Raw genomic sequence first — 15,774 nt, forward strand, 5'->3', positions numbered from 1 at the left:
GAATGTCTTTTAAAAGTGCATCCTAAGGAAAGATAACTCCACTTAAGTAAACAGACACTTTTGACAGGTTACACCTGTTTAAAACACCTGCTACACAAAATGGCATCAGCAATCAGGACGACGATAATAGACATAAGGAAAGCACATGAACGGTTGAAACCATACATTCACCATACTCCAGTGTTCACAAGTTCAACGTTTGACAAGTTAATAGGCAGAAAAGCATTTTTTAAAGCTGAGAACTTACAGAAAACTGGCTCTTTTAAAGCTAGAGGTGCATTAAATTCTGTAAGATATTTTTTGTTGACTTGGTTACAGAAACCAATATTTTAAAGGCTTTCATTGCATACAAAGAGGCTAGCTAGCTGAATAGTCCAAAATTACTGAGGGTGGATAGGAACTTTATCGGGACTCCGGGATCGGGTGTTTTTAAGCTGGGGATTTTGGGATTGACCCTCTCGGGATCCGGGAATTCTTTTTTTCCAATTTCAGGACTTCAGGATTTCGTGTTTTTAACCCCGGGATTTCGGGATTTCATGTTTTTAACCTCGGGATTTTCGGGATCAGCACCCCTCCTATCCCCTCTCATTTCTCTGACGTCCAACAGCTGATTGCCAGACAAGCTGGGTCCAACAGCTCCAGCTTGTCTGGCAAAACAGCAGTTTGATGTCAGAGTAATCTCGGACTACTAGCTGAAGTGTTTTGTCGTAAGGAGGGTTGTTATGCCTTTTACGGTCAGGCATCAAACAGTAATTTTCAGATATTGTTAGTTTCAAATTGTTTAAAAGTATTACTGTAATTTGTCTAAATAACTTAATTATTATTTGTCAGAGGCTCAAATAATTTTTGTTTTGTACGTTATTTTTGGAAAAATTAATATGATTTGTTAAAATCAGCTTATTTTTTTATTGTCTAAAAAGAAACTGTACATTTTATCATCATGTTCCAAAAATTACTGTTAAAGAAGTCAATTTGCAATAGTTTTTACTATAATCTTCCTGGGACTATTAGTATGATAGTCCTAGATTCTTCATGAAAGTACCCCATGATGACCCTCTTTAAGGTAGTTAAAATAATTAGGAAACAAGACGTTTCGGCTACATGTACATGATGTATTAAAATATTTGCTGTGATACTTTTCAACACTTCTTAATTATTTGGTAAGAAAGCTATAGCTCCCATGAAAAATTGTACTGTGGAATTATACAATAGAGGGCAGAAGAAACCAAGGGAAAATTTAAAACTGACTAAATTAAACAAGTCTACAAAATGCTGCATTGAACATGTTGTAAACCAAAAATTGAGTGACACAAACCCAGCAAATGTTGAACAGAACATGCCTGCATGTGACACCCATCTTATAGTCTAGTCTAGACAAGACAAGTAGATTGTAGATATGACATGTAATGTTATTTTAGCTGAATCTGTTAAAATAAAATAACTTGTTAACTTACAATGTACATGTATAATTTCAGGTGTTACTATTGAAAGAAAAGAATCCAGCATTACCTGGTGTTGTAAGTTGTTATTTCTTCATTTGAGAATGTCAGAATGTAGAATTTTTTTTCAAATACATATATTATCCAAAGAAAGAGTAACAGTGGTATCGTACATGGGCATCTTCAATAGGACAAAATGACTGGTTTTGGTGTGTCTGCTTGGCTGTTCATTTTATATGAATTTGCAACCACTGTTGATTGAAATTGACATGTTTTATCTGATGCCCATTATGGAATATTGAAACTTTTTTTACATTACTCTCTTAAGGTGGTACCTAACACTACAGGGAGATAACTCAGATAGACATTTTAATTACTTTGTGTTGTTTAGCGAATATTAAGCTTCTCAATGATCAACAGTTGTGAAATGTGAAACTGCTATATAACCAGTGTAATTTTTCTGATAAATTGGTTGGTTAAATTTTTTGAACTTTTTATATTCTTGTCAAAGGGTCAAAGTCAATACTTTGAAATAGTTTTATGAAAATTAAATGTGCCAAATTATTTTTGGTGAAGGTGTTGGGTACCACCTTAATTAGTTGAAACATATTAGAAAATATTCATTGAAGATTGAAGATTCATTGGTACGTGTAGCTTAATAATTTTTTGATCATTTTGTAATTAATTTTCCTAGATTCCTGAACTATTCATTTTTCCTAACTTCCTTTTTTGATTTTTTTTCTTTTCAAGCAATATTTCATGTTAGATTTCGTCTTTGTTCCAAATTTACAATAATGAATATAAGAAGATGAGGGACAAAGGTCTAGCAACCTGACAACTCAATATAACAACAAAAAGACAGTCAAGATGTATTAAAAGAAAATTTTATTATACAGGTAACCCACAGCAGTGGTAATCATGGACAAGGCTTGGCTTGGGCAGCTAAAACAGCTGGTGTTAAATGTTGTGTTGTCATTCCCAACAATGCACCCAAATCTAAAGCTGATGCAATAAAGGGTTATGGTGCTGAACTGGTATGGTGTGAACCGACTCCAAAGGACAGGTAATTTACAATGTATACATGTATGAGGGTTTGGATGGGGGTCAGTCAATTCTTAATCTTCAAATTTTTAGATAATTTTTCTCTATTATTTATATTTAAAGCTCCATTATTTTCTATTCTTTATATTTTTGACCTTTTCCTCTATTCTTTATATTTTTGGTTGGTTTCCATAAAAAGTTTCATAAAGAAAAACAGTATTGTGCAATAGATTGTTCAGGTCTTTGACCTCATTTATTTTCTGTCAGAAACATTTATTTTGTCTAAAATTTGATCACAATCCAAATCCAGAGAGTATCAAGCTTGAATATTGTGTCCAAACTTGTCCCAACTGTTCAGGGTTTAACCTCTGCAGTTGTATCAGGCTGTGTTAGCGAAGCATTTTATTTATTTTAAAATACGTTTTGATTAAAAGTTTATATAAAATTAAGCAATTCAGAAAAATAAATTTGAACTGTTTTTTATGACAAATATCTTAGATTGTAACTGTGCAAACTTGAGAGTTTTTTTTAAATTCTATCTTGTGTCTGATCTTTGCCACATAGCTTCAAGTAAAGACAAACTGTCTTTGTAAAAAAATAGTTTTTGAGTGTGTATTTAGCAATGGTTGTTAAAATCACTATATAAAATTTCTTTTTAGAGAGGAAACCTGTGCAAGAATGGCAAAAGAAAAAGGATTAGAGATTGTTCCACCTTATGACCATTATAATGTGATTGCAGGACAGGTATAGATCATTACAATAAACTTACAAATTATTGGTTAAATCTACTTCTCTCAATCTTTTAATGACAAGGTAGATCTTAATTTTACCTAATAGATATAGGAAGATGTGGTATGAGTGCCAATGAGACAACTCTCTATCCAAATAACAATTTATAAAAGTAAACTATTACCTAATGTTTTTAAATAACTTTTACATACATTTTGTCAAAATTTAGAAGAAGGAAATATTTGTTTTGTTTGTAAGACTAAACCTGTGGTGAGCTCATAACTCATAAATCCACTTGTTTTTTTACACCAGAAAAATATTTGACTGAAAAAAATCAAATAGTTTGATAATTAATATAATTGATCATGTACATGATGTAGATGCTGAGCAATAACAAAACACATTGACCATTGAGGTAAAGATAGATTATTATCATCTACCTACCATTGCCTACAATCTGACTCTGTAAACTGATATCTCTCTTGAATCTGTTTCTTAAACAATTGAGGTTACTTCTGTGATATAAAAATAGAAGTTTGTGGTATAATTGCCAATGAGACTACGCCAGAGACCAAATGGTGTAGACATTACCAACTGCAGGTCCTTTTATGGCCTTCTGTAATGTACTCTTCAATAGCAAGTGTTATGTCATGTATGTTTTGATCTGTCTGTGAGGCTTCTTATTTCAAAAAAAGTTACATCTGAAATTTAAGTAAGTCCTTGTAAATGTTTAGGGCACTCTGGCTTTAGAATTAATGGAGCAGGTACCAGAATTAGATGCTATACTGGTACCTATAAGTGGTGGTGGAATGATTTCTGGGATAGCTATTGCTGCTAAAAGTGTCAAAGATGATGTAAAAGGTATGAGCTATGTAGTTTCAGTTATGTTAAATCATGTCCATTTTGGAATCTTAACCAATACCTCATTGAAGAAATTATTAACAGAGAACCTAACAGACAAAATGAAGAATGGAAAACCACTTGTGGAAAACAAATGAATCTTATAGTATATTATTAGATACATATCATAACTTATTATTTATGACATTAGCAGTAAAAATATGATGACATGTAATGCTAATTGATATAAAATATTAAATATGCAGCAACCAATTTTGTACAAAAATCTTATACATGTCATAAAGTGAACAGGCTTTTAAAAAAATTAGTGTTTCCCATACCAAAACATTGACCTTGTCATTCCTGAATATATTGTATATAAAATGGCAGAATACACATGTGTTCCTTTGAAAATTCACTCACTTTGAATCCAAACATCTGCTCTTGTCTACTCTTTGGTCAGGCTGTTGTTTTTTTAACATATTTTCTGTTACCATTTTCTACTTTTTGGTCAGGTTGTTGTCTCTGACGCATTCTCTGTTTTCATTTTCTGTTCTTTAATCAGGTTGTGGTCTCTTTGACACATTCCCTTGTTCCATTATCAATTCTGTCCGCAAATTAAAAAAAAAAAAGGTTGTCACTTTGAAATTTGACCATGTTTTTGGGATACGATTGCTTTTAAGCAATCTGTAGACATACCATTGACTCAGGGCCATGCCCTCACGTCAACTGTTTTATTCTAAACATCAAGGGACATCTCAGATTCTTGAGATTGTCTTGCTTTAAATGGTATATAAAACAAAAGGATTGAATTTAAACAACTGTCCTATAATGTTCTTCTCATAATCTTCATGTTTCGATATTTCCCTTGACTTGTATGCGTGTTTTTAACAACACGGAAAATTAGAGATAAGCAGTATATATATTTAGTGTTTTTTTTATAAATTTAGAAACACGTCAGAGGGAATTCCCCAGTTTTGATAACATGCAAGAGTTCATTGAATTTCGATCGATAAATCTATTTCTGTCATATAAGAACAAGTGGAGTTTTCATATATGTCACCGTAATGAAACTGATATTTGATATTGTACTTCCATAATTTAGAAATGGAGGTGGTTTTTAAAATTAACATTTGATAAACGTCCTTGCTACAAATCACAAGTTTAGGGTTTGTTTAGGTAATTATGGGCATGGGTATAGTTTTCTTGACTTGAAGGGGTATCAGATTGAATGGTTGCTCTGGATTCCCCACTCCATTGATTAATTTGAAACTCACAAGATCCTTTCTATGTCTGTCTGCTATTGAGGGTTATTGTTGTTGCATAATTTTAAATCATATGTATCATTTAAATTAAAATAAATGTAGTCCACAACGTAAAGGTGTAACTAGAACACCCCTTCAGCCAAAATGCTTATAGTTTTCTTGACTTCAAGGGGTTTTATATTGAATTGTTGCTCTGGATTCCCCACTCAATTAACTAATTTATATTTCATGGGATCTTTTCTATGTATGTCTGCTATTGAGGGTTATTGTTGTTGCATAATTTTAAATCATATCATCATTTAAATTAAAATAAATTTAGTCCACATTGTAGAACCCCCTTCAGGCGAAATGGAGTCTTCCATATTATCGCTTCGAGTTGTCTCCCTTCCGTAAGTAACTTTCGTCAAATGACATACGTCGAGAAAAATTAAACCCGTTCTGTCGGTAGACATCGTATTATATTAAAAATGATCGCAATTTAAACCGAAGAAAGGAGTCATGCCCACTGACCCAAAGGAAATTAAATATTTAAAGAGTTAGGAATGGGGTTCCTGGCACCTAGAATTCATGTAGGAAAATAGGTGATAAGGTACGAAGTGAAATACCTTCTTTCACTCTCAGTGACTGATCATGACTGCAGTGGAAAGTCAACTTGGAATTGATAGTACAAAAATAAAACACAATAAGTACATTGTTCATGCACTTGTATGGAGGATTGGCTATGTTTAAAGTTGAATAACTATTCAGATTACATAAATTACATTTTACGAGTATTTTACACATGCAGTTGAATTATTTTTGAAAATATTAATAATACATGTATCAATGAAAACAATGGCAATTGTATCCCTCAGAGTAATCTGCCCTTGGATTAAAAAATGTTTACAGTACACAGTGAATAGCTTCATATAGTTATGTCTTCTTTGTTTTTATTCATAACACACACAATACTGTTTTTATATGATCATTTATTATAATTAATGCTTTTTAACATGTTAGTTTTCAGTAAAGATAAATTTAGATAAATATGAATGATGAATAAATCTGTATCTGTGTTTTATTATGTTCACAGTGTTTGCGGTAGAGCCTGAAGGAAAGATGGTTGAATCATGTCTGAAAGAGGGTATGCATCAGAATTTGACAGGTTGAGAAGGTGGATCAAAGAAAACTATGACCTTGGAAAATGAGGATACCAAAAGAAATTAATTTTAAACCATCAGAAACTGCATGTTTATAACACATTTAACAATTTATTTGCTGCTTTGACTAACTCACAATATTTAATCAATAAAAAAATATATTATTCCTCATTTTCCTTTGAAATGTTTGTAGAATAACTTATTCATATACTTTTAGTAATTAAATTACAAAATTCTCCTGTTGATCTCCCTTTAATTCTTTTCAGAATTATAGTAACCTTATAATTGTAGTTTATTTTAATGGGAGTTCACAATATAGTTCTTCGAATTCCATGTCCAGTTTCTTTAAGTTTTTCAATTTATTTTTGTTACTTAATCTTGTATTTTTCTTACAAAAATTGTGTTCATATCCAGTGGCAAATATTTTATGCTTATCCAAGACAACAGAATTGATGTACATTATATTATAATGTTGTAAACAAAAACTACAAAATTTTGTGAAAAACATATAATTTATCCCAATTATTCATTTCAATAGCAATAAATCCTTGAAATGGAGAATGTTATTATGGTACTATTTTATTGAAACGTTAACTGCAAAAAACAAGTGTACAAAATAATTTATATACAACCGCAAAAATGGAATTTTTTTTGGCCATATATTGGTATCACGTTGTCGTTGTTGTCGTCGTCGTCAGAAGACAGATTTTTTCCGGATAATGATTTAAGTATAAGTTAATAGAAATCAATAGAATTTTAACACAATGTATATAACCACAAAAGAAAGGTTGGGATTGATTTTGGGGGTTATGGTCCCAACGATTTAGGAATTAGGGACCCAAAGGTGCCTAAAACAAGCATTTATCTAGTTTCAGGACAATAAGTTGTGTATAAGTATTTCAATTGCTCTGAAATTGTACCACAATGTTCAATACCATTAAGTAGAAGGTTCGGATTTATTTTGAGGGTTATGGGGCAAACAGTCTAGGAATTAGGGGCCAAAAAGGGGCCAAAACAAGCATTTTTGTAGTCTTGGGACAATAACTTATGTATAACTGTATGGATCTCTCTGACATTATACAACAAGGTTCCATATAACGAAGAGAAGGCTTTGATTCAGTTTCAGGTTAATATCCCTGAATATTTAGGATTAAGGGGACAATTTTTCTCATTTCAGATTTCAGAAATTAAAAAGAAAATTTCTTCAATTTTTTTTTGAGGGGATTAATATTCAACAACATACGGTAGTGAATTCCTCAAAAGCAAAAACAAAATTTTAAGTTCATTAGACCACATTCATTCTGTGTCAGAAACCTATGCTGTGTCAACTATTTATCACAATCCAAATTCAGAGCTGTATCCAGCTTGAATGTTGTGTCCATACTTGCCCCAACTGTTCAGGGTTCGACCTCTGCTGTCGTATAAAGCTGCACCCTGCGGAGCATCTGGTTTTAATTTGTTGCTGATGTTTTGTATATATAATTTCAGGTAAAAGACTATGGCCTAATCCACCTAGGTTTTTAAGCACAATAGCAGATGGTATTAGACTACAACAGTTGGGTCACCTGACCTTCCCTATAATGTTAGATCTTGTGGAGAAAGAAGTGTTCACTATTGTAAGTCATGTAAAGGTGTTTTTGGAGAGAAATTACTGAATTTGAAATAACAACACTCTCATAAATCCAATGAAGTAATTTCCACATACCATATAGCGGGTTATTTTTGTGGGGTGTACATTTTCGCTTATTTTCACAAATAGAACAAAATCGCCAAAATAAATTCCGCCAATTTAAAAAATGCCCATGCAATGGAACTGGTAATAGTTTTAAATCCGTTGAAAAAATATCGCTGAAATATTTCATATACCTTATTCAATGAAAATTGCAAAATTTTACACCCGCGAAAATAACCCGCTGTACGGTACAGTAATACATCAAGCATTGTTTAAAATATGTCTTGGGGAACCTAGAGGGATTGAAAATTTAAAGAAAGTTAAAATATGAATTGCTGCCATCCTTAGTTATCTATTCAGTAAGACTTTGACTTTGTTTAGGTTGATGACAAAAACATGAAAAAGAATAATAGATTCACTTAAAATGTATTGGAACATTAAGAAACGGTAAGAAAATGATACGAGTTCATCATTTTGAAAGTATTATTTTTTTGAATAATAGACCGTTTTAAAATTCAGGTATTTTCCTATACATTTCTTATGTCACAATGCGTATGTCATTATGTCACAATAAAAACTGTAAAAAATTAAAATGAATAAATTTAAAGATTATCGAATGGCGTCATTTATACCAATTGACCTTGGGTCAACTGGTGTTACTCAGTTATTAAAACAAACCAATTGTTAATGGGTCTGTACTAGCTTCTTAGTGAAATACTGAAATTTATGATGAAATTGTTACAACTCTGGGCTGAAATTATACCTATTTAGTAACCATTTTTTTCTACATTAATACATTTATATCTACTTATTGTATCTTTACAGAAAGATGAAGACATGATAGAAGGAATGAAGTTCTCTTTCCAGCATATGAAGGTAATTACAAAATCTTCATGCACACTTTATTATTCTGCATTTATAGTGATACAATTTATATACTTCAATGTTCAATTACAGGTCTTATTGCTTTAACATAAGTGCAACATTTCAACCAAGTGGACTTTACCCCTCCCCCACCAGTGTAATATAATGCAGAATGGATTTAGATTTCTCCACATATAATCAAATACTGCATTGGTCACAATAGTCTTCTTCACATGACCAAATCATGGATTTAGATATAAAAATGAGGAGATATGATATGATTTTCTATGACACAACTACACCAAAGTTCAAATGAAGTGAATGTAAGCAATTATAGGTATAAAACCACTAATTCATAGCCCCATTTTTTTCTATGTTTAATTCTGCAATTTCAAGCATTTATGGCTACTTTTTCAGCTCACCTGGTCGAAAGGCCAAGTGAGCTTTTCTCATCACTTGGCGTCCGGCGTCCATCGTCGTCGTCCGGCGTCGTCTGATGTCGTCGTCCTGCATTAACTTTTACAAAAATCTTCTCCTCTGAAACTACTGGGCCAAATTAACCAAACTTGGCCACAATCATCATTGGGGTATCTAGTTTAAAAAATGTGTCCGGTGACCCGGCCAACCAACCAAGATGGCCGCCATGGCTAAAAATAGAACATAGGGTAAAATGCAGTTTTTGGCTTATAACTCAGAAACCAAAGCATTTAGAGCAAATCTGACGGGGTAATATTGTTTATCAGGTCAAGATCTATCTGCCCTGAAATTTTCAGATGAATCGGACATTTCGTTGTTTGGTTGCTGCCCCTAAAATGGTAATTTTAAGGAAATTTTGCTGTTTTTGGTTATTATCTTGAATATTATTATAGATAGAGATAAAGTGTAAACAGCAATAATGTTCAGCAAAAAAAGATCTACAAATAAGTCAACATGACCAAAATGGTCAGTTGACCACTTTAGGAGTTATTGCCCTTTATAGTCAATTTTAAACCATTTTTCGTAAATCTTAGTAATCTTTTAGAAAAATCTTCTCCTCTGAAACTACTGGGCCAAATTTAACAAAACTTGGCCATAACCATCATTGGGGTATCTAGTTAAAAAAATGTGTCCGGTGACCCGGCCAACCAACCAAGATGGCCGCCATGGCTAAAAATAGAACATAGGGGTAAAATGCAGTTTTTGGCTTATAACTCAAAAACCAAAGCATTTAGAGCAAATCTGACACGGAGTAAAATTGTTCATCAGGTAAAGATCTATCTGCCCTGAAATTTTCAGATGAATCGGACATTCTGTTGTTGGGTTGCTGCCCCTGAAATGGTAATTTTAAGGAAATTTTGCTGTTTTTGGTTATTATCTTGAATATTATTATAGATAGAGATAAACTGTAAACAGCAATAATGTTCAGCAAAGTAAGATCTACAAATAAGTCAACATGACCAAAATGGTCAGTTGACCACTTTAGGAGTTATTGCCCTTTATAGTCAATTTTTAACCATTTTGTAAATCTTGGTAATCTTTTAGAAAAATTTTCTCCTCTGAAACTACTGGGCCAAATTGAACCAAACTTAGCCATAATCATCATTGGGGTATCTAGTTAAAAAATGTGTCCGGTAACTCGGCCAACAAGCCAAAATGGCCGCCATGGATAAAAATAGAACATGGAGGTAAAATGCAGTTTTTGGCTTTTAACTCAAAAACCAAAGCATTAAGAGCAAATCTGACAGGAAGTAAAATTGTTGATCAGGTCGCGATCTATCTGCCCTGGAATTTTCAGATGAATTGGATAATTGGTTATTAGGTTGCTGCCCCTGAATTGGTAATTTTGAGGAAATTTTGCTGGTTTTTGTTATTATCTTGAATATTATTATAGATAGAGATAAACTGTAAACAGCAATAATGTACAGCAAAGTAAGAACTAAAAATAAGTTAGTATGACCAAAATAGTCAATTGACCCCCTAAGGAGTTATTGCCCTTCATAGTCAATTTTTAACAATTTTCTTAAAATTTGAAGATTTTCAATAGCATTTTCCACAGAAAGTACTGTTATAGATAGAGATAATTGTAAGCAGCAAGAATGTTTATTAAAGTAAGATCTACAAACACATCACCATCACCAAAACACAATTTTGTCATGAATCCATCTGTGTCCATTGTTTAATATTCACATAGACCAAGGTGAGCGACACAGGCTCTTTAGAGCCTCTAGTCTTAAGTTCAAATAAAGTGGCAGTTATTTCATGTCAAAACTGTACCTTATCCTGACTTGTGCTGAAAGAATCAACATACCTTTAATTGCATATTAGAGCCTACTGGTTTCCGGAAGTTTGATAGTACAAAAACAGGAACTTCAGATCTGAACAACAGGCCAAATTGCCCTCCTATATAAATTTCCAATACTTCTTTCTTATTCAAGTTAAACTTTCGACAAGGGTTATTCAGTGATCCCAAGTGCCCAAGCTTTCATTTGATACAAAAACTACCCTAATATTCCCACTATTGACAAAGATATAGCTATGCGTAGGAACTATTTTGTTTTAAATATGTACTACTTTCTTGTATGTTCTTTCCGACCGGGCCTGAATTAGTGGTTCTATACCTATAGGCAACAGTGTTGTCTATAACAGTGAGAAAAATCTATACTGAATGGACTGCTTATACAGACCCTGACATGGAAAATATGAAATAATTCATTTGAGAAAACTAACAACCTAAATCATAACAAAACAATTTATGAAATACAAATATGACAGACATGAGCCAATGACACAATTGATGTTCACAAAGTATCAATTTTCTATATAAACCTTTATACAGACTTTGGTTAAACATTTTAAAAATAGCCACAAAGTTACAATTTTTATCTCAATTTACAAAAATTGCACATTTGTACCCATAAAGAATCCACAGTACTTCAATCATCATTAATCTCTATTACAGTTGGTTATAGAAGCAGCTTCTGGGGCCGCAGTTGCTGCTGCAATGTCAGACAAACTACGGAACATGGACCCTAGTATAAAGAATATCGGTGTTATATTGTGTGGTGGTAATGTAGATATCAACCAACTACCATGGTATGGTAAAAGTTAAAGATGTGTTGACAATCGATCTTTGTTACCAATGGACTGTCGAATAAAGATTTTTTTATTAGACCACATATGTTGAAATCCATATACTGTTATTCGCCAAGATATACTATTACAGCATTTATTTTATGCCAATTTACATATTTCATGTTAAAGAATAAGATTATATATACTTTTATAAGCCAAGATATGGTATTTCAGCATTTATTTTTTAAAAATTTACATATTTTATTTTTGAAGAATAATGTTTTCCTATATATTTTGTCACAAAGACAGCTATAATTCATTCTTTGTAGGGAGCATGTTAAATTCTTGACAAAAGAAAATAATTTGTATCAGAAGGAATTGAAAACAGAATGATCCTTTTGAAATATTGGGTGTTTGTGGTGGGTTTGGGTTGGGTTTTGGGTTTAGAGGGGTGGGTGGTGGATGATTCAATCTTGAGGTTTACATGACCAGCATTTGACAGCATTATGCAAATGACAGCAGGTTCTTTTGTGGAGAGTTGTTTCATTGGCAATCATACCACATCTTTGTTATGCCCATGTCGTAGTGGAGGGGCCATTAAGTTTTAGCCTTGTCCATCTGTATGTATGTATGAACGGACAGATTTACGTTCCAAAGTTGGTTTCAGTTCTCTAACTTTAGTTTGCTGCAACCAAATGTTATGAAACTTATAAAATGCTTATTACCACATAACACGTAAGTTTGAATTTTGATGGTGTCAGTCACTTCAACCATTTTCGAGTTTTACTGCTATACAAATGGAAAAAGAAAAAATCTGTTCTAAAAATATCAATGATGTAATTGTTAAAAGTATTTTTTTTAAATTGGAGTTATCTTCCTTTGTCTATAATTGTAGTTGAATCAACTACAACCAATGCTTTATACAATGCAATGTTCACTGAAAAATTTTAAACAATCTTTACCCTTCGGTGCTTACAAGCACTTTGATTAATGTTCTTCAGTTTTGTCCCTTTATAACTTTATATGATATGCAATTGGGGGCATCAACTGTGTCCCATGGACACATACCCCATTTATTTTATATTTTGATGCGAACTGAGATTTACACTTCACATTTTCCAGTATGGCAAACATATACATTGAATGCTGATAATTAAATAATTTGAGGTTGTGTTCATTCAGATTTATTTTATTATACATGGTCAGTATTGTGTGTTCATGATATTAAAGAATATTATATTGTTATGGTGCTTTAATTGTTAAAATTTAACATTGTTAATTATTTATATAATTTTATATTTGAGAATAACATTTTAATAATAAATAATACAATTGATAGATATATGTTGATTTATTAAAATGTCAGTTGACTGAGTTCTGTAATTATGAAGTCAGCATGAATCATTTTGTAAGCATACATTGTTTTAAAGGGGGCTTTGAAGAAAGTTTGAGAGATATGAACCATATCCAAATCTCAGTCAATTTAATGTGAAAAAGGAATTTTCAGTTGGCACTTTTTTTCTGATCATTAATTTATTCTTTGACCAGTAAAATAAATATGGTCAACCAGAACTGTTTTAGGTAATAAGAAAAATGCATGTCTCTACATCAAAGCTATGGCCCTGATTAAACCAGTTGGACATATAGGATTTCAAATGTTTATCACAAAAAGAATACAATAATGTTATAAAAGCATCAAGAAGTTGACCTGGAAGTCAAAGTTAAAGAACCAAGATCATGTTCAGTGGTACTAAAATAAGCAATACAATAATTATAGATATATGATCAAGACACACCCTACTTAACTTTCAGTATACAGTTTGCCTTCTCAAAACACACTCAACTTTTAGTTATCTTATAAATCTGCAATTTCCATTCTTCAGACACAGACTCCTTGTTAACCGTTCAGTAAACAGTTTCCCTTCTCAAGACAGATCTGATTTCTAGTTAACCTTTCAGTGTACAGGATCTCTTCTCAAGACACATCTGACTTCTTGTTTACCTTTCAGTAAACATTTGCCCTTCTCAAGACACATCTGACATTTTGTTAACCTTTCAGTTAAAAGTTGCTCTTCTTAAGACACATCTGACTTCTTGTTAACCATTCAGTATACAGTTTACCTTCTTTAGACACATTTGACTTCGTGTTAACGTTTCAGTTAACAGTTGCCCTTCTTAAGACACATCTGACTTCTTGTTAACCATTCAGTATAGAGTTTCCCTTCTTAAGACGCACCTGATTTCTAGTTAACCTTTCAGTTACAGTTGCCCTTCTTAAGACACATCTGACTTCTTGTTAACCTTTCAGTATACAGTTTCCCATCTTAAGACACATTTGACTTCTTGTTAACCTTTCAGTTAACAGTTGCCCTTCTTAAGACACATCTGACTTCTTGTTAACCATTCAGTATACAGTTTCCCTTCTTAAGACACATCTGACTTCTAGTTAACCTTTCAGTTTACAGATTCCCTTCTCCAGACACATCTGACTTCTGTAGTTAATCTTTCAGTATACAGTTTCCCTTCTCAAGACACACCTGACTTCTTGTTAACCTTTCAGTATACAGTTTCCCTTCCAAGACACATCTGACTTCTTGTTAACCTTTCAGTATACAGTTTCCCATTTTAAGACACCTTTGACTTCTTGTTAACCTTTCAGTTAACAGTTTCACTTCTCCAGACACATCTGACTTCTAGTTAACCTATAAGTTTAAAGTTTCCTTTCCAAGACACACTTGACTTCTTGTTAACCTTCAGTATACAGTTTCCCTTCCAAGAAACACCTGACTTCTTGTTAACCTTTCAGTATACAGTTTCCCTTCCAAGACACATCTGACTTCTTGTTAACCTTTCAGTATACAGTTTCCCATTTTAAGACACATTTGACTTCTTGTTAACATTTCAGTATACAGTTTCCCTTCTCTAGACACATCTGACTTCTAGTTAATTTTTCAGTATACAGTTTCCCTTCTCCAGACACATCTGACTTCTTGTTAACCTTTCAGTATACAGTTTCCCATCTTAAGACACATTTGACTTCTTGTTAACCTTTCAGTATACAGTTTCCCTTCTCTAGACACATCTGCCTTCTAGTTAATTTTTCAGTATACAGTTTCCCTTCTCCAGACACATCTGACTTCTGTAGTTAATCTTTCAGTATACAGTTTCCCTTCTCCAGACACATCTGACTTCTGTAGTTAATCTTTCAGTATACAGTTTCCCTCATCCAGACACATCCGATTTTTAGCTCACCTGGCCCGAAGGGCCAAGTGAGCTTTTCTCATCACTTGGCGTCGTCCGTCGTCCGTCGTCGTCGTCGTCGTCGTCCGTCGTCGTTAACTTTTACAAAAATCTTCTCCTCTGAAACTACTGGGCCAAATTGAACCAAACTTGGCCACAATCATCATTGGGGTATCTAGTTTAAAAAATGTGTGGCGTGACCCGGTCAACCAACCAAGATGGCCGCTACGGCTAAAAATAGAACATAGGGTAAAATACAGTTTTTGGCTTATAACTCAAAAACCAAAGCATTTAGAGGAAATCTGACATGGGGTAAAAATGTTTATCAGGTCAAGATTTATCTGCCCTGAAATTTTCAGATGAATCGGTCAACCCGTTGTTGGGTTGCTGCCCCTGAATTGGTAATTTTGAGGAAATTTTGCTGTTTTTGGTTATTATCTTGAATATTATTATAGATAGAGATAAACTGTAAACAGCAATAATGTTCAGCAAAG

General features: G+C 32.9%; 1 protein-coding gene across 1 annotated transcript; it reads left to right on the plus strand.

Moving 5' to 3' along the window:
- Positions 1-11: 11 nt before the first annotated feature.
- On the plus strand, positions 12-12,374 carry LOC139528686 (uncharacterized). Its single transcript, XM_071324806.1, has 9 exons — positions 12-288; positions 1,476-1,517; positions 2,336-2,502; positions 3,140-3,224; positions 3,944-4,070; positions 6,387-6,437; positions 7,942-8,069; positions 8,951-9,001; positions 11,928-12,374. The coding sequence occupies exons 1-9, from the start codon at positions 100-102 to the stop codon at positions 12,075-12,077; spliced, it is 990 nt and encodes a 329-aa protein (XP_071180907.1). The 5' UTR covers positions 12-99; the 3' UTR covers positions 12,078-12,374.
- Positions 12,375-15,774: the final 3,400 nt, after the last annotated feature.

This window comes from Mytilus edulis, chromosome 6, assembly GCF_963676685.1.
Source record: "Mytilus edulis chromosome 6, xbMytEdul2.2, whole genome shotgun sequence".
In the NCBI taxonomy this organism is placed as follows: domain Eukaryota; kingdom Metazoa; phylum Mollusca; class Bivalvia; order Mytilida; family Mytilidae; genus Mytilus; species Mytilus edulis.

Excerpts from the sequence above, each read along its gene's own strand:
- LOC139528686 (XM_071324806.1), top strand. The coding sequence starts at position 100 with ATGGCATCAGCAATCAGGACGACGATAATAGACATAAGGAAAGCACAT. Across the intron at positions 3,225-3,943 it reads ATAATGTGATTGCAGGACAG|GGCACTCTGGCTTTAGAATT; the intron begins GTATAGATCATT and ends GTAAATGTTTAG. Across the intron at positions 9,002-11,927 it reads TCTCTTTCCAGCATATGAAG|TTGGTTATAGAAGCAGCTTC; the intron begins GTAATTACAAAA and ends TCTCTATTACAG.